This window comes from Anomaloglossus baeobatrachus, chromosome 5, assembly GCF_048569485.1.
Source record: "Anomaloglossus baeobatrachus isolate aAnoBae1 chromosome 5, aAnoBae1.hap1, whole genome shotgun sequence".
Taxonomy (NCBI): Eukaryota; Metazoa; Chordata; class Amphibia; order Anura; family Aromobatidae; genus Anomaloglossus; species Anomaloglossus baeobatrachus.
This window is the reverse complement of record NC_134357.1, coordinates 479,028,267-479,052,260: the sequence shown is the minus strand read 5'-3', so window position 1 is coordinate 479,052,260 and position 23,994 is coordinate 479,028,267. Positions and strand designations below refer to the sequence as shown.

Sequence of the window (23,994 nt, the reverse complement as noted above, 5' to 3'; positions counted from 1 at the left end):
ACCGGGTGTCCCTGAAAGTGCAAGACTGCTACCACTGCTGCCATGACCTTGGTGAACACCCGTGGGGCTGTCGCCAGACTGAATGGCAGAGCTACGAACTGAAGATGTTCGTCTCCTATCACAAAACGTAGAAAACGTTGGTGCTCCGTAGCAATTGGCACGTGGAGATAGGCATCTTTGATGTCTGTTGAGGCAAGGAAGTCTCCTCGAGACATTGAGGTAATGACGGATCGGAGGGATCCCATCCGGAACCGCCTGGAGTTCGCATGCTCGTTGAGCAGTGTCAGGACCAGAACGGGACGGAAGGAACCGTCCTTTTTTTGGAGCCACAAAGAGATTGGAGTACAAACCCTCGCCCTCGTTCCTGAGGGGGGACAGGGATCACCACTCCTTCTGCTCTTAGAGCATCCACCGCCTGCAGCAGGGAAATGGAGTCGGAGGACGAGAATAGAACACTGTCCTGTGCACGTGAGCACAATGTTCGCCACCCACCGGTCTGTGACCTGTGGCAGCTAAATGTCGCCAAAGGCGGGGGGTTCTGCCATCAACCGCGGATGCGGAGAGAGAGAGAGAGCTGAGAGTCCTGAGGAGACCGCCTTGGTAGCGGTTCCTCCGACTGCCTTCCTTGGGCGTGATTGAGCCCGGCCGGAATCTGAGCCCGTCTGAGGTTTAGTAGCCCTTTTGCCCGAGGACAATTGGGACCTACCGGAGCTTGGGAAGGACCGAAACCTCGACTGTACTTTTAGGACAGTATTAACAGGGTAAGTCGCAGTGCAGACATTGCGGGTTACGGACGCCTCTGCGGTACAGATGTCCCTGTGCTCAAGGCCAGCTGCGCAAGAACAGCTGAAAAGGTTAGGTTGCCTATACGGCTGTGGATGCCGGAGCAACCGACACGCCGATAGCTTCCTAGACAGATTTCAACCAGAGTCCATCTGTCTGTGACTGGCGTCTTTAAGTGAAGCCCCATCTCCAGTGCAACTATGTCTCTAGACGCAAGCCTGGAGATTGGAGAATCCACCTTTGGACCCTGGGTCCAGCACTGACCGCGTCAGGGGAAAAGGGATAACGTGTATCCTAAAAACGTTTGGAGAAGACGCTTATCTGGTAAGCGTGGTGTTCCTGGACTGCTTCTCTGAAGTCAGCGTGGCCAGAAAAATACTCAACATCTGTGTGAGATACTGAAAAGGGACTTCTCCTGTTCGTCTCCTATCTCCACTGGGGGAGCTGAGGGAGAAAGATCCAACCTTCCATTGATGGACGGTATCGGATCATTCCGTATGGCGTTACCACCCGGTGTATCCGGATCGATAGCTATGTCAGTATCAAAGCCCTGAAGAGCTGCCTTTTGGTCAAGTAGATTGCCCATGGCCTGTCTTGTCTGGACTGCAAGTCTCTATATTATGACTACTCCGTCCCTGTCCATGGACAGGGTTGACAGGTGGTTTCTTTGGCCACAACTAGTAGAGACCCCGGCAGACGAAGTGCTGGAGACCCCGGCAGACGACGTGCTACGGGGGAGCATGCACACAATGGGACGGTGACATGAACAGCATCCCATGTAGTAAAAACAGCACTGAAAATCTGTGTTGCTGTTTTGCCGCTGCCGACTAGCTATCTAGAATTATATAGCCAAGATTGGTGACCGTACAGTGCAATGTATAGCATACAGGCATAAAGTACAAATGACCACTGCAGCACAAGCAATACAAGCAGCATAGAAGCCTGTGCCCTGGCACCCCTGCTCTTATGCTGCTGTATACTAGTCATCTAGGGGAATATAGCCAAGAGTGACCCTACAGTGCAATGTATAGCATACCAGCACAAGTACAAATGAACACTGCAGCACATGCAATACAAGCAGCATAGAAGCCTGTGCCCTGGCACCCCAGCTCTTCTGCTGCTGTAGACTAGTCATCTAGGGGAATATGGCCCAGAAGAGTGACCATACAGTGCAATGTATAGCATACAAGCACAAGTACAAATGCACACTGCAGCCCATGCAATACAAGCAGCATAGAAAAAAACCTGTGCCCCAGCACCCTTGGTTTTCTGCTGCTGTAGTCTAGCCATTCCAGGAGAATATAGCTAAGACTAGCGACTGTACAGTGCAATGTATAACACATAAACACAAATGAACACCTCAGTCGTGCAATACAAGCAGCCTAGAAAGCCTGTGCCTTAGCACACCTGCTTTCCTGCTGCTAATGTGTCGCTCCCCAAGCGGGCATATAGCGACCTGTGCAGTTAAAAACAACACATGTACACACTGCAGTTATCTGTGGTCAGCACTATGTGTGCCGCTTACCGCCCGCCTATAAGCGGGTGTATGATCGCCACCGTCCTGCCTGGTTGCCGAAAATCCGAGCTCGGACTTCAGTAATGGCTGCCGGCTTCTTCCCCAGCTCATGTGAGGAGGGGCGGGCCGTGGGCGTGCCCCCAAGGCAGAGCGGGAATCCGGCGCCCGACAGTGTGCAGTGAGAAGGCTGGAGCATGTAAAAAGGCTCCAGCCCTCGGCGCTGCTGATTGCTCAGCGCCTGTCCCCTTCCCTGAGTGACAGGGAGGGGGCGGGAACGAAGCGGCACTAGGCCGCAGAAGCCGGGGACTGGATTTATAAGCGCCGCCGCCGTAAAAGCGCGGTCGGCGCCCAGTCCCCGGCGAACTACAAGTCCCAGCCGCGCCGCCGCTCCCGGAGCGTCCGGCGCGGTAGTTCCCAAAACACAAAGTCACTCAGCAAAGCTGCAGTGACTGTAACCCATTACTGTCCCCGGCGCACTAGCACACCCAGCAAGTCTGGAGTGTGCTGTGCCTGTGTGTACGGGGACACAGAGTACCTGTAATGGTGCAGGGCCATGTCCCTGAACGGTACTCCAGCTCCGTATCCAACAGGTTCAAATGGGTCTGTGGATGGAGCCCGGCGTCAGAGCTTTGAGGCCGGCAGGATCCCACTTCCACAGAGCCCCTCAGGGGGATGTGGAAGGAAAGCAGCATGTGGGCTCCAGCCTCCGTACCAGCAATAGGTACCTCAACCTTACAACACCATCCAGGGGTGAGAAGGGAGCATGCTGGGGACACTATATGTGTCCTCTTTTCTTCCATCCGAAATAGTCAGCAGCTACTGCTGACTAAAATCTGTGGAGCTATGCGTGGATGTCTGACCTCCTTCGCACACAAAGCTAAAACTGGAGAACCCGTGATACCACGGGGGGGGTATAGCCAGAGGGGGAGGGGCCTTGCACTTTTGATGTAGTGCTTTGTGTGGCCTCCAGAGGGCAGTAGCTATACCCCAATCGTCTGGGTCTCCCAATAGAGCGCTGAAGAAAAATATCCTCAAACTCCCTGTGGTTGCCAAAGCTTCTTGGCAGCTTCTTGGCTCTCTTGAAAGGGACTGACAGGTAGGCGCCGGGTCAATATCCTGTACCTCTAGGGTCTGATTGACAGCAATGACCAGACTGTCCATCATACCGGTCAGCTTGGATATATGTTCAGAGTCCAGATCGGAGTCAGAAGCAGAGTCCTGGTCCGAATCTGGAGCTGTCGCAGAAGAGGCAGGAGACGGCGAGCGTGATGCTCTGGCGGCCATAGCAGGGCTAGGGGAGCTGGAGGATGACCCAGAGAGGGACCGCTTCCTAGACCTCCTGTGGGTTCTGCCTTGCCGGGCTGGAGGCGCTGCGGGCTCAGACTCGCTCTGGGTTACCGGAGGGACTCCAGAGGAGGAGGCGGACAGCCGGTCTATGGCCGATGCTAAGGACTGAGACATGTCAGTTAGCTTGTCCACAGACTGGGAGAGTGCTGAGGCCCACCCAGGCATGGGGGCCGAGTCCTCGTTACGGGCGGTGGGGGGCTCCGTGGTAGTCATGTTAGGGGTGCTACAGGCTACGCAGATGGGGGAGGACTGCCCTGAGGGAAATTTCTTTAGGCAAGAGGAGCAGGCGAAGTGAAGCACTATGGCCTGTGTCTGAGAGCGGGTCGCTCTTGTGCTGGACATAGGACAGAAGAGAGGGAGTGAGGCAAGGGAAGAGAGACAGGAGGATGCCAGGTGGGTGAGGTACTGGGGAAGGAGCTGCCTCCCAGTGGCAGAGCTTACCCAGATTCTGTCGATCTGTGTTTGAGCTGTCTCTGTGTGCAGGCGCTTCCTGTTCAGCTATGCAGGCTGAGGGAGCAGAGGTGGGGGCTCCGAGGAGCTGCAGGGACGTGAGGCCGGTGGCTGCACGTGGAGCGTGTCTGCCGCACAGGAGATCGCAGGGCAGTGAATGCTGCTGAGGGCCCAGGCCGGAGGAGGAGCCGAAAAAAGAGCGCGAAAAAACGGCGCGCAGACTGCAGGTATCGGCCGGGATAGAGAGAGAGAGGAGGCCCGTGGTTGGCTGAGAAAGGGCGCGCAGAGGCCTCCCCTGACTGGCTGCTGGAGCGGGCAGGCCTGCTAGAAGTAAGGGCAGACGCGATAGGCCGGCCGGGAGGGGGCGTGGCCTAACGGGAGCTAGGCCGGAGAGAAGCCGGGGACTAGATTTTTAGGTGAGACCGCAGGGGGAGCCGAGGACGGCGCTGAGGACGGGGCGTACTGCCTGGGGGAAGCTGACCCAGGTAAGAAACGAAGCTTTATAGATAATGATTTAAAGAGACATTTTTTTTTTTTTTTTTTTTGGAACGGAGCCCCCCATGACCCGGGACAAGGGATGGGTACCTGTCCCGGTGGCTGATAGTCCTCCTTGCTTGATCCTGTCCTCCTTGGCTTGATCCCTGGGAAGGGCATAGGGAGACGGGGTTCTTCCAAGGATTTTTTCGTCTCCCCTCCCTGATCAGGCCGGCTGTGGAGAGCGGGCGTGCAGGGGGAGGGGGGCAAGGACCATCCGCCTGTCCCTCTGTGCGGATGCCCCCCAAACAGTCTTGAGAGTGTTAGGGGGGTAGGGTCCTGCCAGACAGGCACGGAAGTCAACGGAAGTGGCGGACGGACCCCACTTCAGTGCGACCGGCCTCTAGGGGGGAGAGCAGGGTGAGCAATTACACCCTGTCGCCCGACGAGCTGTGTCTGAAAAGAAAAAGGGGAAAAGATTAAAAATACAAACCTGAGGGGCTGGAGCAGCCCCAAGTGTGTCCACCTCCTATGGACACTAAGCTTAAACTGAGGTACAATTGCCAGTTGGTGGGTGTATACTGCATAGGAGGAGTTTTCCTTATTTTGCTTAGTGTCGCCTCCTAGTGGCAGCAGCATACAACCCATGGTCTCTGTGTCCCCCAATGAAGCGATAAAGAAATACTTTTTTCTTGTGTGTCTATATTGCAGACTAAAGGCTGCTTTACACACAACGATATCGCCAGCGATGTGACACGCCCAGATCGTTGTTACGATTTGCCGAGATCGCTCATAGGTCGTTTTGTAGCGGTCACACGTACACATCTCACAAAAGACGCTACATCATTCAGCGATATATTGTTTGACCAAGGCGGTCGTGTGGATGTTGTTCCTCGTTGGCAGGGTGTCAAACGTAGCAATATGTCTGCTGTGATCCAAACGACGAACAATATTTTGAAACTGAACGACGTGTCAACGATCAATGATTCTCACCCTATTTGCGATAGTTCGGAGTTGCACGTAGGTGTCACATGCAACGACATCGCTAATGATGATGGAAGGGAGTCATGAAAACTGTGACCCCGACAACATATCGTCAGATAAATCGTAGCGTGTAAAGCGGCCTTTAATAGTTAACCAAATGCTTTGATTGCGAATAAGTTCCAGTTGGTGGTTCGCAGATGTTTTCACTACATGTGTACTTCTCCCTATATTACACTGACCAAAAAGAAGTGGGCAGCAACACACTGGAAAAAGAGGAAGATACCCTAGCCTCAACCATAGCCTAGAGCAGGTTTTTCATGTAATGATACAGCTCTGATCTCCTGGTCTAACCTCCTGCATCATTAGAAAGTGCTGGGAGTAAAGCACAGATCACTAAGAGCTCTCACATTGGGTCATTCTAAATGGTGGAGCAGAGTGTCATTACATCTCACTTAGTAACAGCCTGCTGCTCTCACTGCAAAGCGGTAAGTTCCTGTGAACACAGACATGAGTGTAATACACACACCTTTGAGTAGCGGTTACAGTGCTAGGAGAGAAGAGCTTGTAATAGAACAGAACTAAACTCACCCACACTGACTGCCAGGATCTATTCTGAAAGGTGTTTGTAATCTGTGCTCTATTCCCAGAAATTTCTAATCATGCAGGAGGTTAGACCAGTACTCCAAAGCTGTATCATGACATTTCACACACTGAAACCTGCTCACACTCTGGTGGGGATGTGTTCCTCTTTCTCTAATGTGTTGCTGTCTGTTTAGGATTGGCCAGCGTCAAACAGGGTGAACACAACCCCCCCTCCCATTGAAAGATATATGATAACTCATTAGGTGCCAAATACTTTGAGCTAATGTCTCTGCATCAAAGTGGCAAGATGTGGTGAAAGTAACCCTTTAAATTCTCTTAATTCCGGGGACCTACCTCTCTAAATAACGCTCCATAAAATGTGACAGTGAAGTCACAGTCTACTGTGCGCATAGATATATCCAGATCCATCAGAAGTCTCTTATGTTCCTGGCTGTTCACGGTGGCCCGGATGCGCTACAGAGAAAAGGACAGCATTAGATGGGGAGGGAAGAAAAATAATAAATAAATGTTAAATTTATTCCATTTTCCCCAATCCAAAATAAAGTAGCCATATTTTCATCACTGCAACTGTAAAATGCTGTTCAAAATATAAAAACAAAACACTACAAAAAAAAATTTAATTTAATTTTAAATGCCATAAATTGCACTTTTGGGTCATCCCACTCACCAATAAAATTGAAAGTGATCAAAACATAAGTATCCAAACTGTACCAATAAAAAACGACACCTTGCCACATGAAATACAAGTCCTAACAACGGTTCCATAGACAGAAGAAAATAAAATAAGATTTATATCTACCGTGTTTCCCCGATAGTAAGACACCCCCGATAGTAAGACGTAGTGGGGGTTTTGGGGGGGTCGGCTAATGTAAGACGTACCCCGAAAGTAAGACGTAGTAAAAATTTATTTATTTTTTTTCTTCTTTACAGTACAGTTACAGCGGCCGAGCGCTCAGCTGAGAGCCCTGACATGCCGGCGGCAAAGCGCTCAGCTGAGCGCCCTGACTTGCCGGCGGCAAAGCGCTCAGCTGAGCGCCCTAACATGCCGGCGGCCGAGCGCTCAGCTGAGCGCCCTGACATGCCGCCGGCATGTGACAGCTCTCAGCTGAGAGCCCTGACATGCCGGCGGCAAAGCGCTCAGCTGAGCGCCCTGACATGCCGGCGGCTTAGTTCTCAGCTGAGAGCTGACACATGCTGGCGGTCGGGCGCTCAGCTGAACGCCCTGATATGCCGGCGGCTTAGCGCTCAGCTGAGAGCTGACACATGCCGGCGGTCTGGCGCTCAGCTGAACGCCCTGACATGCCGGCGGCTGAGCGCTCAGCTGAGAGCTGACACTTGCCAGCTGAACGCTCGGCTACCGAGAAATGTTGAAATGTTGCAGTAATGTTGTCCGTGGTCCATCAGGACCACGGACAACATACAAAATCACGCAGCCGCAGTGCCCTCATGTGCAGCCGCTGGTGGTTAAGTTTCCTTAACTTGCGGTACACTTAGGGCGCAATTGCGGCAAGTCCCCATACGGTACATTGCATGCTGCGATTGCTGTGGGATTTTTTCCAATATAAGACATACCCCGAAAGTAAGACATAGTGGCACTTTTGGGGGTAAAAAGAATGTAAGACACTGTCTTACTTTCGGGGAAACACGGTATCTATCTCTATATATATCTATATATATATATATATATATATATATCTCTTATAAAAACAGCCATGCATTAGATTTTACATCTTCTGTAAATCTAAAATGGGGTTTGAGAGTTAACTTGTTTGGGGACATGGTGAGATAATAGTACCACAGACTAGGTCTGCTGAGCGAAGTCCTTAAGCAACTTGTCAAAAAAGTGGAAAGTCTGGTTAAGGGCTCATTCAGACGACCGTTCCGTTTGTTCTTGTCATTTCCTTTTTTTACAGACCTACTGACAAGACCATCTTTTCAATGTGTTTTGTGTAGGATCGGATGGCACACGGAAGCACTCCCGTGTGCTATCAGTTCCTACAAAAAAACACATTGGATGCCGTATGTCCATTCCATTATTATGGAACATGTCCTATTCTGTTCCGTAATAACTGACGGTGACTCAATACAAGTCAATGAGTCTGTAAAATCCCCGGAAGCCGCACAGAGGCACTTCCGCGTGGCTTTCGTCGAGAGCCCCTGCAGTTTGTGTCCCGCTCCTGCGCCAGCTCCACAGCTGCCCGCACTGCAGTGTCAGTATCTGCTCACACAGCAGTGTGCGAGCAGCTGCAGGGATGACTAACGCCGACATCAGGAGGTTAGCCAAGTTCATTACCCGCGGTGATGAAGTCCTGCACTCCTGACGTCAGCAGTCATCACTGACTTCCATGCCCCGCTACGTTCTCACATAGAGTCTCACACGTAGCCAAAGACTGTGACGTCACGTGCAGCTCGCAAAACTTAGCTTGTGAACGCGGTGGACAATGGAAATCAGTGACGAGCGCCGACGTCAGGAGTACAGCGGAATTCAACACCACAGATAATGTACCTAGCTAACCTAATTATGTCGGCACTCGTCATGCCCTGCGGTGACCTGGGCTGACCTACTTGATGTTAGCTCAGGTCACTGCACTGCTCTCCCAGCCAATGGGGAAATTCTGTTCTTCATTAACTGGGACAGTGAGTATGGATCGTCGTGGGACCCCCTGATTGGATTACCTTGGACCCAGATTTGATTTTACTTTCCAATAAATTGGTGAAAGAGGGAATGTTTTGGAGAGTGGTTTTTCAAATAAAAATTTGTTTGTCGTCTAATTTTTTCTTTTTTCATTCCTGACTGGGTTAGTGATGTCACGACGGCTATCAGATACCAGACATCACTAATGCCGGGGCTTGATGCCAGGTGACATTACACAGCTGGCATCAACCCCTAATATTTCCCCGTTTCCCACTGCACCAAGGCAGCGGGATCTAATGGATGCACAACTTCTGGGGTGGCTATGGCCTGCTATTTTTAGACTGGAGAGTTTCCAACAACCATGACCCTCCCTAGTCTGAGAATACCAGACCACAGTGGTCCTTTGCTGGTGATCAAATTTGGGGAGGACCCCACAAATTTTGTTTTAAATTATTTAATTTAAAATAAGTGTGGGGTGCCCTCTGTTTTGGATTACAGCAAAGGTTAGGCTTCCAGCTGTGGTCTGCAGCCGTCTGCTTTGCTGGCTACAAAAAATAGGGGGACCACCGTCGGTTTTTTTCATTATTTATTTTTTAGCCAAGTACAAGGCTAAACACCCTTTAGTGCCACATGAAGGGCAATAAAGGGTACAAGATTACAAAATGCAAGGAAGTGAAACATTATATGTCTTTCTCATCTATGACGAGTGCCGACATGAGGTTAGGCAAGTTCATTACCTGCAGTGATGAGCTCCACTGAACTCGTGACATCAGCGCTCATCACAGAGTTCCATGGTCTGCCATGTTCTCACATCAAGTATTGCTGTCTGTGATTAGCAGTGACATCACAGCTGGAGTCCTCCACCAGTGAACGGAAATCACCTGAGTAACATCTCCACTGACCACGCAGCTCACTTCAATTGCAGCCTGAATCTCACAGCAGGCGGTAATGTTTTATGGCTGTCGCTGTGAGATTCAGATGCAGCAGTGCTTGAAGCTTCGTGGGACCTCGTGTGGATTATGTCAGACCTGGATGGGATGTTTTGGGGGTAAATAAAGTGGTAAGAGAGGATGCTTTTTTGCCTTTTATTTCAAATAAAGGATTTTTTAGGTGTTTGTGTTTAATTATTTTCACTTGCAGATTAATGATCATGGCTTGTCTCTGACGCATGCTATCACTAATTTAGGACTTAGTGGCAGCTATGGTCTGTTATTAACTCCTTATTACCAAGATTGCCACCACATCAGGGAAATCGGGAAGATCCGGGTAAAGTCCGTGAGTGACGCATCTAATGGATGCGGCAATTCCGGGTGGCTGTTGGCTTATATTTTTAGGCTGGGGGGCTCATAAATAACGTGGTTCTCCCCAGCCTGATAATACCAGCCCTCAGCTGTGAGGCTTTATCTTGGCTGGGTATCAAAATTGGGGGAACCTCACACAGTTTTTATTAATTTATTTTACTGTACTATGTAGACCCGCCCACTGGCGGCATTGATTGGTTGCAGTCAGACAGCTGTCACTCAGCGTGGGGGCACGTCTGACTGCAACCAATCACAGACGTCAGTGAGTGAGGGAAGCAGTGAATATGTTTGACCCTAATGAGCGGCTGGCTCGGGAAGAAGATCTGTCGCGGGAGCAGTGTGACAGCCACCCCAGTAATCGGTGAGTATGAAACGCTTGCTCTTACTCCTTTGCGCCGGATTTTGTTCCCTATTAACTTTATATGGGGACCAGCACCTGGCCAGATAAAAAGGATCAATCCCCTGCCGACCCAGAGTCAGCGAGGGATTAATCTGACAGTCCTGCGAAATGCAGGGACAAAACTCAAAAAAAGTGACTGTAGTTATCCCTCCACCCGTTTTTTTGCAGACTGGATGTCACACGGACCGTATACAGAACGGAATAGATGCGGGTGTCACACGGATGCACCTGTGGAAAAATAGGACCTTTTTTTGCGGACCGCAAAAACAGGACAGTCATGTCAATGCACCCTAAAAGAGAACTGGTCAAATGTGAAAAAAAAAAAACAAACAACATATATATATATATATATATATATATATATATATATATATATATATATATATATATATATATATATATATATATATATAAATAATAATTATATATATGTATATGAGACATATACATATACATATACACACACACATATACATGTACACACATATACATATACACATATATATATATATATATATATATATATATATATATATATATATATATATATATATATATATATATATATATATATATATATATATATATATATATATATATATATATATATTCTATATATCTCATACAGGGAAAAAATAATGGAAACACCTAATGTTTTGGCGTCATAATCTTCGAACATGTTATAAACATGCAAACAGTGACATATGTTAATGTTTTGTAGTTGATTATTTGTGTTATGATATGTGTATGTAAATTACCTGTTTGTTTTGCAGAATTGTAAGAAGAACATTGATGAGAACCAGATACCAATGGCAGACCTCTCAGATTTTCAAAGAGGCCAAATTGTTGGTGCTCGTATGGCAGGCGCTAGTGTAACAGAAAGTGCCTGAATGCTTGGCGTGTCCAGAGGTACTGTCTGCAAAGTAATGACTGCGTTTGAAAGAGAAGGAAAAACGTCCGCAGCAAAGCAAAGGACCGGCCGAAAGTCCAAGTTGACAGAGAGAGACCGTCGGACTCTAAAGTGAATTGTAACAGAGCATCGCAAGACCACGGCTCCGAAAATCACTGCTGAGCTCAATCAACACCTACAGAACCCAGTTTCCATGAAAACTGTTCGTTGGGAGCTGCACAAATCTGGATTCCATGGAAGAGCTGCAATTAGAAAACCGCTGCTCTCAATGACAAATGTGTCCAAGTGTTTAGAGTGGTGTAGAAACCTCCAGAATTGGTCCCTCGAGCAGTGGAAACATGTGATATTCTCAGACCAATCATCGTTTCCCCTTTTTCCGACCTCCGGCCGAGTGTACGTTTGGAGACAGCCGAAAGAAGCATTCCATCCAGACTGCCTTCTCCCAACTGTAAAACATGGCGGAGGTTCTGTGATGATCCGGGGTGCTATTTCGTGGAGATCCGCCAGGCCAATGATATCCCTTCATGGAAGAATTAACAGCCGAGATTATTTAGGCATTTTGGGCGACCAAGTGCATCCCATGGTTCAAGCACTGTATCCAAGGGGAACGCCATCTTTGAAGATGATAATGCACCAATTCATACAGCTAGAATCTGTATGGCACGAGGAACATTCTAATGAAGTTGAGCATCTCATCTGGCCCCACAATCCCCAAACCTCAACATTATTGAGTCTTTATGGTCGATTTTAGAGATTCAGGTTTGAGCGACGATGGTGGTGGAAATCGACGTCTAAGAATCGGAGGGTGTTTTAACTGCACAATGGGCTAAAATTCCTTCGGAAACAATTCACACCTTGTATGAATCCATACCTCGGAGAATTGAGGCTGTAATCGCCGCAAAAGGTGGACCTGCACCATATTAAACTAACTTTAGTTGCTGTTTCCATTGTTTTGTCTAACGTGTGTGTGTGTGTGTGTGTGTGTGTGTGTGTGTGTGTGTGTGTGTGTGTGTGTGTGTGTGTGTGTGTATATAAAATATACATACATACATACATACATACATACATACATACATACATACACACACGTGAGACATAGAGAGATAGAGATATATATATATATTTGGACACACCTCATTCAAAGAGTTTTCTTTATTTTCATGACTCTGAAAATTGTAGATTCACATTGAAGGCATCAAAGCTATGAATTAACGCATGTGGAGTGAAATACTTAAAAAAGTGTGAAACAACTGAACATATGTCTTATATTCTGGGTTCTTCAAAGTAGCCACCTTTTGCTTTGATTACTGCTTTGCACACTCTTGGCATTCTCTTGATGAGCTTCAAGAGGTAGTCACCGGAAATAGTTCTCACTTCACAGGTGTGCCCTGTCAGGTTTAATAAGTGGGATTTCTTGCCTTATAAATGGGGTTGGGACCAACAGTTGTGTAGAAGTCTGGTGGATACACAGCTGATTTTCCTACTGAATAGACTGTTAGAAATTGTATTATGGCAAGAAAAAAGCAGCTAAGTAAAGAAAAACGAGTGGCCATCATTACTTTACGAAACGAAGGTCAGTCAGTGCGAAAAATTGGGAAAACTTTGAAAGTGTCCCCAAGTCCAGTGGCAAAAACCATAAAACGCTACAAAGTAACTGGCTCACATGAGGACCGCCACAGGAAAGGAAGACCAAGAGTCACCTCTACTGCGGAGGATAAGTTTATCCGAGTCACCAGCCTCAGAAATCGCAGGTTAACAGCAGCTCAGATTAGAGACCAGGTCAATGCCACACACAGTTCTAGTACCAGACACATCTCTAGAACAACTGTTAAGAGGAGACTTTGTGCAGCAGGCGTTCATAGCAAAATAGCTGCTAGGAAACCACTGCTAAGGACAGGCAACAAGCAGAAGAGACATGTTTTGGCTAAAGAACACAAGGAATAGACATTAGACCAGTGGAAATCTGTGCTTTGGTCTAAAAAGTCCAAATTTCAGATCAAACCACCGTGTCCTTGTAGAAAAGGTGAACGGATGGACTCTACATGGCTGGTTCCCACCATGAAGCATGGAGGAGGTGTGATAGTGTGGGGGTGCTTTGCTGGTGACACTGTAGGGGATTTATTCAAAATTGAAGGCATACTGAAGCAGCATGGCTACAACAGAATCTTGCAGCGGCATCCTATTCCATCCAGTTTGCGTTTAGTTGGACCATCATTTATTTTTCAACAGGACAATGACCTCAAAACACACCTCTAGGCTCTGTAAGGGCTATTTGACTAAGCAGGAGAGTGATGGGGTGCTACGCCAGATGACCTGGCCTCCACAGTCACCAGACCTGAACCCAATCGAGATGGTTTGGGGTGAGCTGGACCGCAGGGTGAAGGCAAAAGGGCCAACAAGTGCTAAGCATCTCTGGGAATTCCTTCAACTCTGTTGGAAGACCATTTCCGGTGACTACCTCTTGAAGCTCATCAAGGGAGTAGAATGCCAAGAGTGTGCAAAGTAGTAATCAAAGCAAAAGGTGGCTACTTTGAAGAACCTAGAAGATGAAGGGAATTTTGTTTACTTACCGTAAATTCCTTTTCTTCTAGCTCCAATTGGGAGACCCAGACAATTGGGGTGTATAGCTACGCCTCCGGAGGCCACACAAAGTATTACACTAAAAGTGTAAAGCCCCTCCCCTTCTGCCTATACACCCCCCGTGCTCACGGGCTCCTCAGTTTTGGTGCAAAAGCAAGAAGGAGGAAAAAATTATAATTGGTTTAAAGTAACTTCAATCCGAATATTTTAGCACCAGTGAGGATAAATTACTAAAACTTAGCTTTTATTTAAGCTCTTTAAAATTCAACAAAAACAGACACTATAAAATACACTTAGGATCACCCTGCAGGTAGCCAAGGTGCATGTTACCATGCTGTAATGCACAACCCTTGGACAAATACCAATAGGGGGAGTACAGTTATGTGTAATACTGATATCAATTACTGTCACCTATGCGCATTATAAAGATATTAGACAGATGTTCCGTTATCTAAATGCCAAATTTGGAGATCTATCTCCTCAAAGACAGTAAGATATAAACAATTCCCTTATGCAGGGGTTAATTACACATACTAGAATATAAAACTTAGAAAGATCTCACCCATTTGGAGGATCTTCAAACGTTTGGTACGGCAGTCCGTCTTTTGGAGGGGTCACAAAGGGGCCTGTGGTCCAGGCTGGGTATAACTTGCCCTAAACCCCCTTGTCTCCCGTCCTTACAAGGACGGTCCACATCTGAACCTATGTCCTTGCAAAAAGTAGTCCCACATGCCTCCCGCCTCCCGACGCGTTTCGTCACTTTCTGTGACTCCTCAGGGGTCCAAGCATGAAAGATCATGTAGTGGGTCAAAAGAGTGGTGTGTGACCTGCAGAGTCCAAACACCAAATGCTGCCAACCGCCAGCCCCCTCATTAGTCATCTATAAGTATATAGTTAAGGGCCCGCACAGCCAATCCTAACAACCTCCAATCAGGTGCAACTCATGAATAAACTCAGAACTCACCATTTGAATAATGATTGTCACCATGCCGCCGGCTTCCCACGTGTCCCGGGCATTATCATGTTGTCCAAACTCCATTATGCCCCGGCGTGTGCCGCACTTCCGGGTGGCGGTCACGAGAGGGAGGCCTGATCCGCATCACGTGGTGCATTCGTCACCACGTGGTCGGACATGTGATCTCGCGCGTCACCATGTCCTTCAGTGCGGACCTCCGATATCAGGCCCGCCCACAGACAGAGGCCAGTTCCGCATCACGTGGTGCACTCCGTGGTGTTATTTTTGCTAAAATACACTAACTCCTATTATACTCATGATTTATTTACACTCCCCTGGGGGAATGGGTGTAAAGAAATAATTCTTAAGTAATCCCCTGAAATAAATCTGCTGCTGTAATTTAAGAGCTGTGTCAGTATTCTTAATCGATATCATTACGTCTAGACATATTATTTAGTGTGGTATGGGAAATATATCAGGGAGAATATGGGGCTGTATGTTTCTGTAGGACTCCTTTTGTAACCATGAGTTACTTGAACACGTGAATATGTATTTTTCCTGCAGAAACACCCCCCCTCCCCCCCCCCCCCCCCCCCCGAGAGATAATGTTATTTGGTCACATGTGCAGTATTACTGCCGATTATATGTATCCCCTTCCACTGTTGGCTGATACACGGCACTGTTTTCAATATGCACAGTGCAATACATTACGCTCCATATGGTATGTTTGGCCCTTTGGAGGGACAGTGGGTGGTTTTGAAGCATGTAATCCCTCCGTTGTTGATACGATGGCAGGGTGGATCACGTGGTTTGCATCACGTGACATCTCTTCCATGTGTGGGGGATTCCCTGATATAAAACTACATTTACATAACTGAGTATAATAATAACACTATAACCCAATGGCTTACTCTAAGGGATATGTACTTTGTGCGTGATTATTGATTGTGGGCTCTGTGGGCGTGCCCGATATCGGAGGACCACACTGAAGGGCATTGTGATGTGTCTTATCACATGTCTGATCACGTGGTGCGGAGTGCACCACGTGATGCGGAACTGGCCTCTGTCTGTGGGCGGGCCTGATATCGGAGGTCCGCACTGAAGGACATGGTGACGCGCGAGATTACATGTCCGACCACGTGGTGACGAATGCACCACGTGATGCGGATCAGGCCTCCCTCTCGTGACCGCCACCCGGAAGTGCGGCACACGCCGGGGCATAATGGAGTTTGGACAACATGATAATGCCCGGGACACGTGGGAAGCCGGCGGCATGGTGACAATCATTATTCAAATGGTGAGTTCTGAGTTTATTCATGAGTTGCACCTGATTGGAGGTTGTTAGGATTGGCTGTGCGGGCCCTTAACTATATACTTATAGATGACTAATGAGGGGGCTGGCGGTTGGCAGCATTTGGTGTTTGGACTCTGCAGGTCACACACCACTCTTTTGACCCACTACATGATCTTTCATGCTTGGACCCCTGAGGAGTCACAGAAAGTGACGAAACGCGTCGGGAGGCGGGAGGCATGTGGGACTACTTTTTGCAAGGACATAGGTTCAGATGTGGACCGTCCTTGTAAGGACGGGAGACAAGGGGGTTTAGGGCAAGTTATACCCAGCCTGGACCACAGGCCCCTTTGTGACCCCTCCAAAAGACGGACTGCCGTACCAAACGTTTGAAGATCCTCCAAATGGGTGAGATCTTTCTAAGTTTTATATTCTAGTATGTGTAATTAACCCCTGCATAAGGGAATTGTTTATATCTTACTGTCTTTGAGGAGATAGATCTCCAAATTTGGCATTTAGATAACGGAACATCTGTCTAATATCTTTATAATGCGCATAGGTGACAGTAATTGATATCAGTATTACACATAACTGTACTCCCCCTATTGGTATTTGTCCAAGGGTTGTGCATTACAGCATGGTAACATGCACCTTGGCTACCTGCAGGGTGATCCTAAGTGTATTTTATAGTGTCTGTTTTTGTTGAATTTTAAAGAGCTTAAATAAAAGCTAAGTTTTAGTAATTTATCCTCACTGGTGCTAAAATATTTAATACATGTGAGTAGTGTCCTCTAGAAATACCAACTGGTGATTTCTTGCTTTACTCGTAACTTCAATCCGAAGGAATATCGGAGAACTGAAACCATTCAACATGAACAACATGTGTATACAAAAAAAAGGGGCGGGTGCTGGGTCTCCCAATTGGAGCTAGAAGAAAAGGAATTTACGGTAAGTAAACAAAATTCCCTTCTTCTTTGTCGCTCCATTGGGAGACCCAGACAATTGGGACGTCCAAAAGCAGTCCCTGGGTGGGTAAATAATACCTCATAATAGAGCCGTAACGGCTCCGTCCTACAGGTGGGCAACCGCCGCCTGAAGGACTCGCCTACCTAGGCTGGCATCTGCCGAAGCATAGGTATGCACCTGATAGTGTTTCGTGAAAGTGTGCAGGCTCGACCAGGTAGCCGCCTGACACACCTGCTGAGCCGTAGCCTGGTGCCGCAAAGCCCAGGACGCTCCCACGGCCCTGGTAGAATGGGCCTTCAGCCCTGAGGGAACCGGAAGCCCGGAGGAACGATAAGCCTCGAGAATTGGTTCCTTGATCCACCGAGCCAGGGTTGACTTGGAAGCTTGTGTCCCTTTACGCTGGCCAGCGACAAGGACAAAGAGTGCATCCGAGCGACGAGCGACGCAGAGGCGCCGTACGAGAAATGTAGAATCTGAGTGCTCTCACCAGATCTAACAAGTGCAAATCCTTTTCACATTGGTGAACTGGATGAGGACAAAAAGAGGGTAAGGAGATATCCTGATTGAGATGAAAGGGGGATACCACCTTAGGGAGAAATTCCGGAACCGGACGCAGCACCACCTTGTCCTGGTGAAAAACCAGGAAGGGGGCTTTGCATGACAGCGCTGCTAGCTCAGACACTCTCCGAAGCGAAGTGACTGCTACTAGGAAAACCACTTTCTGCGAAAGGCGTGAGAGAGAGATATCCCTCATTGGCTCGAACGGTGGTTTCTGAAGAACCATCAGCACCCTGTTCAGATCCCAGGGTTCTAACGGACGCTTGTAAGGAGGTACGATGTGACAAACCCCCTGCAGGAAGGTGCGAACCTGTGGAAGTCTGGCTAGGCGCTTCTGAAGAAAAACAGAGAGCGCAGAGACTTGTCCCTTAAGGGAGCCTAGTGACAAACCCTTTTCTAATCCGGATTGAAGGAAGAACAGAAAAGTGGGCAAGGCAAACGGCCAGGGAGAAACACCCTGAACAGAGCACCACGCCAGGAATATTTTCCACGTCCTGTGGTAGATCTTGGCGGACGTTGGTTTCCTAGCCTGTCTCATGGTAGCAATGACCTCTTGAGATAATCCTGAAGACGCTAGGATCCAGGACTCAATGGCCACACAGTCAGGTTCAGGGCCGCAGAATTCAGATGGAAAAACGGCCCTTGAGACAGCAAGTCTGGTCGGTCTGGTAGTACCCACGGTTGGCCGACCGTGAGATGCCACAGATCCGGGTACCACGACCTCCTCGGCCAGTCTGGAGCGACGAGGATGGCGCGGCGGCAGTCGGCCCTGATCTTGCGTAACACTCTGGGCAACAGTGCAAGAGGAGGAAACACATAAGGGAGTTGAAACTGCGACCAATCCTGAACTAAGGCGTCTGCCGCCAGAGCTCTGTGATCTTGAGACCGTGCCATGAACGTTGGGACCTTGTTGTTGTGCCGGGACGCCATTAGGTCGACGTCCGGCATCCCCCAGCGGCAACAGATCTCCTGAAACACGTCCGGGTGAAGGGACCATTCCCCTGCATCCATGCCCTGGCGACTGAGAAAGTCTGCTTCCCAGTTTTCTACGCCCGGGATGTGAACTGCGGATATGGTCGAGGCTGTGGCTTCCACCCACAGCAGAATCCGCCGAACTTCCTGGAAGGCTTGCCGACTGCGTGTCCCGCCTTGGTGGTTGATGTATGCCACCGCTGTGGAGTTGTCCGACTGAATTCGGATCTGTTTGCCTTCCAGCCACGGCTGGAACGCCTTTAGGGCAAGATACACTGCCCTTATCTCCAGAACATTGATCTGAAGGGAGGACTCTGTCTGAGTCCAAGTCCCCTGAGCCCTGTGGTGGAGAAAGACCGCTCCCCACCCTGACAGGCTCGCGTCCGTCGTGACCACAGCCCAGGATGGGGGCAGGAAGGATTTCCCCTCCGACAGAGAAGTGGGAAGAAGCCACCACTGAAGGGAAGCTTTGGCTGCCCGAGAAAGGGAGACGTTCCTGTCGAGGGACGTCGACTTCCTGTCCCATTTGCGGAGAATGTCCCATTGAAGTGGGCACAGATGAAACTGCGCAAAAGGAACTGCCTCCATTGCTGCCACCATCTTCCCTAGGAAGTGCATGAGGCGCCTCAGGGGGTGTGACTGACCATGAAGGAGAGATTGCACCCCTGTCTGTAGTGAACGCTGTTTGTTCAGCGGAAGCTTCACTATCGCTGAGAGAGTATGAAACTCCATGCCAAGATATGTCAGTGATTGGGCCGGTGTCAGATTTGACTTTGGAAAATTGATGATCCACCCGAAACTCTGGAGAGTTTCCAGAGCAATGTTCAGGCTGTGTTGGCATGCCCCTTGAGAGGGTGCCTTGACAAGTAGATCGTCTAAGTAAGGGATCACCGAGTGTCCCTGAGAGTGTAGGATTGCCACCACTGTTGCCATGACCTTGGTGAAAACCCGTGGGGCTGTTGCCAGGCCAAAAGGTAGTGCCACGAACTGAAGGTGTTCGTCCCCTATGGCGAAGCGCAGGAAGCGCTGATGCTCTGGCGCAATCGGTACATGGAGATAAGCATCTTTGATGTCTATTGATGCCAGGAAATCTCCTTGGGACATTGAGGCGATGACGGAGCGGAGCGATTCCATCCGGAACCGCCTGGTTTTCACATGCTTGTTGAGCAGCTTTAGGTCCAGAACGGGACGGGAGGATCCGTCCTTTTTTGGCACCACGAACAAGTTGGAGTAAAAACCGTGACCCCGTTGCTGAAGAGGAACCGGGATCACCACTCCTTCCTCCTTCAGGGTGCCCACCGCCTGCATAAGAGCCTCGGCTCTGTCGGGGGGTGGAGATGTTCTGAAGAAACGCGTCGGAGGACGAGAGTTGAACTCTATCCTGTAACCGTGAGAAAGAATGTCTCTCACCCATCGGTCTTTTACTTGTGGCAGCCAGGCGTCGCAAAAGCGGGAGAGCCTGCCACCGACCGAGGATGCGGTTTGAGGAGGCCGAAAGTCATGAGGAGGCCGCTTTGGGAGCGGTTCCTCCGGCGGTCTTCTTAGGACGTGACTTAGACCGCCATGCATCGGAGTTCCTCTGATCTTTCTGAGGCCTTTTGGACGAGGAAAATTGAGATCTGCCCGCGGTCCGAAAGGACCGAAACCTCGATTGTACCTTCCGTGGTTGAGGTCTGTTTGGTTTGGACTGGGGTAAGGATGAATCCTTTCCCTTGGATTGTTTAATGATTTCATCCAATCGCTCACCAAACAAGCGGTCGCCAGCCAATGGCAAACCGGTTAAGAACTTTTTGGAAGCAGAGTCTGCCTTCCATTCGCGTAGCCACATGGCCCTGCGGAGTACCACCGAGTTGGCGGATGCCACCGCCGTACGGCTCGCAGAGTCCAGGATAGCATTAATGGCGTAGGACGCAAACGCCGACGCCTGATTGGTTAAGGACACCACTTGTGGGACAGATGTACGTGTTACTGCATTAATCTGCGCCTGACAAGCTGAGATAGCTTGGAGTGCCCATACGGCAGCAAATGCTGGGGCAAAAGACGCGCCTATAGCTTCATAGATGGATTTCAACCATAGTTCCATCTGTCTGTCAGTGGCATCTTTAAGTGAAGCCCCATCTTCCACTGCAACTATGGATCTAGCCGCCAGTCTGGAGATTGGAGGATCCACCTTAGGACACTGAGTCCAGCCCTTGACAACCTCGGGGGGGAAGGGATAACGTGTGTCCTTAAGACGCTTGGAAAAACGCTTGTCTGGACAGTCTCGGTTTTTCTGGATTGCCTCTCTGAAGTCAGAGTGATCTAGAAACATATTTAATGTACGCTTTGGAAACCTGAAACGGAATTTCTCCTGAGAAGCAGACTCCTCAATTGTAGGAGCTGGGGGAGAAATATCCAACACCTGATTGATGGTCGCTATAAGGTCATTCACTACTGCGTCACCTTCAGGCGTATCTAGGTTGAGAGCGGCTTCAGGATCAGAATCCTGATCTGATACCTCCGCTTCATCCTCCAGAGAGTCCCCCTGTTGGGACCCTGAACAGTGTGATGAGGTGGAGGGATCTTCCCAGCGACCCCGCTTGGTCGGCCTGGGACTGCGGTCCGTGTGAGAGACCTCACCCTGGGACCTATGGGATACCCCAGGGGCACTTTGCTGTTCCAATTGAGGGGGACCAGGGATCAAGGATTGGGTAGAGCCCGGGGCCTGAATCACCGGTCTGGACTGCAATGCTTCCAGTATTTTAGCAGACCATTTATCCATAGTCTCAGACAGTTTGTCAGCAAAGGCTGCAAACTCCGTCCCTGTCACCTGGACAGTGGTAGCAGGTGGATCCACCTGGGCCACCAGTCGCAGAGGCTCCGGCTGAGTAAGTGCCACAGGGGCCGAGCATTGCACACAATGAGGGTCAGTGGAACCTGCCGGTAGTACAGCTGTACATGAGGTACAAGTTGCAAAGTACGCCTGTGCTTTGGCACCCTTGCTTTTTGCAGATGACATGTTGTCTCCTCTGAGAACAACCAGGAGGGTATATAGCCAAAAATCAACAGAGCGACCGTACAGTGCAATGTATAGCCTATAAGCCTATATATATATATATATATATATATATATATATATATATATATATATATATATATATATATATATATATATATACACTTCGGTACTCAGTGGGGCCAGCACCATAGGTGCTGCTTACCGACCGCTCAAAGCAGTTGTGTGGTCACCGGATTCCCTGCCTGGGTCTCCCTGTGTTGTCTCTCCTCTCCAGCGTCTGAATCGCTGACAGGAATGGCTGCCGGCGTTCTGTGAGGAGGAGGAGACCGTGGGCGTGCCCAAGAAAAGTGCGGGAACCCAGTGCCCCACTGTACTGAGTGAGGAGGGAGGAGGATACTAATGTATGCTCCAGCCCTCCGCTGACGATCCGTGCAGCGTCCCGCCCCTTCCCTGACTGGCAGGCCTGTGGGCGGGAATAAACGACACTAGGCCGCAGAAGCCGGGGACTAAAGTTATAAGCGCGGCCGGCACTAAGAGCGGCCGCGCGGTAGTCCCCCGGCGCACAAACACACCCAGCAGTGCTGGAAAGTGTCTGGCACAAGCGCTCCATGTCCGGCGCACTAACACACCCAGCAGTGCTGGAAAGTGTCTGGCACAAGCGCTCCATGTCCGGCGCACTAACACACCCAGCCGTGCTGGAAAGTGTCTGGTACAAGCGCTCCATGTCCGGCGCACTAACACACCCAGCAGTGCTGGAAAGTGTCTGGCACAGGCGCTGCATGTCCGGCGCACTAACACACCCAGCCGTGCTGGAAAGTGTCTGGCACAAGCGCTCCATGTCCGGCGCACTAACACACCCAGCAGTGCTGTAATGTGACTGGCACCAGCGCTCCATGCGCGGTCCCCACGGGGACACAGAGTACCTCATAGTAGCAGGGCCTTGTCCCTGACGATACTCAGCTCCTATCCTGCAGATTCCCAGGGGCTGCGGAGGGAGCACGGTCCCAGTGCCTAGAGACCGGTCCTGGATCCCACTTCACCCAGAGCCTTAAGGGATGGGGAAGGAAAACAGCATGTGGCTCCTGCCTGTGTACCCGCAATGGGTACCTCAACCTTAACAACACCGCCGACAAAGTGGGGTGAGAAGGGAGCATGCTGGGGGCCCTGTTATGGGCCCTCTTTTCTTCCATCCGACCTGGTCAGCAGCTGCTGCCGACCAAGCTGTGGAGCTATGCGTGGATGTCTGCCTCCTTCGCACAAAGCATAAAAACTGAGGAGCCCGTGAGCACGGGGGGTGTATAGGCAGAAGGGGAGGGGCTTTACACTTTTAGTGTAATACTTTGTGTGGCCTCCGGAGGCATAGCTATACACCCCAATTGTCTGGGTCTCCCAATGGAGCGACAAAGAAAAGACATATTTTCAGTAGTGTCACACTTTTTTTGTTAAGTATTTCATTCCACATGTGTTAATTCATAGTCTTGATGCCTTCAATGTGAATCTACAATTTTCAGAGTCATGAAAGTAAAGAAAACTTTTTGAATGAGACGGTGTATATATATATATATGTGTCACATGTGTAGTGTAGTGTAGTGTAGTGTGTATAATATATATATATATATATATATATATATATATATATATATATATATATATATATATATATATATATATATATATATATATATATATATATATATTACACACATATATATACATATACACACACAGTATATCTACAAATCTCTATATATCTATGTTTTTTTTTGTTTGTTTTTTTATTTTTTAGAGGAAAATAAGTCACTGCCTCTTACCTTGACAGCCATGATCTGCTCACTCGGCACATGGCGCATCTTCTCCACCACGCCGTAGGCGCCCCGACCCAGTTCTTCGATAGGTAATAAGTCATCGGCTTTTACCTCAAAGTTCTGAAGCACAAACATATGAGAAGGCAATGATCAGAAATCGATGGCCCATTATATAAGGATGACAACAACATGCCATATGTGCAGTCACAGTGCCGGCCGAGCAGCAGCCGCCCGCCGCTGTGATTCTATAGCCTGGAAAGCTGCCAAAAGGGATGGCACCTCCTTCCTCCGCAGGCCAGCTGAGAATTTGCTGCGTAATTGGAAAGCTCTTGGCAAGCAGCATCGTCATCTCATGCAGCGCGGCGTTAATTAACTGCTCATACCCGGGCTTGTGCGGTGCAGGTTGCAGCCGCGCCAGGGCACAAGGTTTCTGCAGCGCGGTAAAGTGTGTAGCGGCCATTTACTG

At 49.2% G+C, this 23,994-nt stretch overlaps 1 protein-coding gene across 1 annotated transcript in view; it reads right to left on the bottom strand.

Annotated features, from left to right (window-relative positions):
* The window catches only part of MAP2K6 (mitogen-activated protein kinase kinase 6), a 61,107-nt gene extending 37,339 nt beyond the window's left edge, over positions 1–23,768 (bottom strand). The window contains exons 1-2 of the mRNA XM_075350672.1: positions 23,535–23,768; positions 6,491–6,610 (exon numbers count right to left, since the gene is read on the bottom strand). Coding sequence (XP_075206787.1) covers positions 6,491–6,610; positions 23,535–23,663 — 249 coding nt within the window. The 5' untranslated portion in view covers positions 23,664–23,768. The remainder of the gene's footprint in view (positions 1–6,490; positions 6,611–23,534) is intronic.
* Positions 23,769–23,994: the final 226 nt, after the last annotated feature.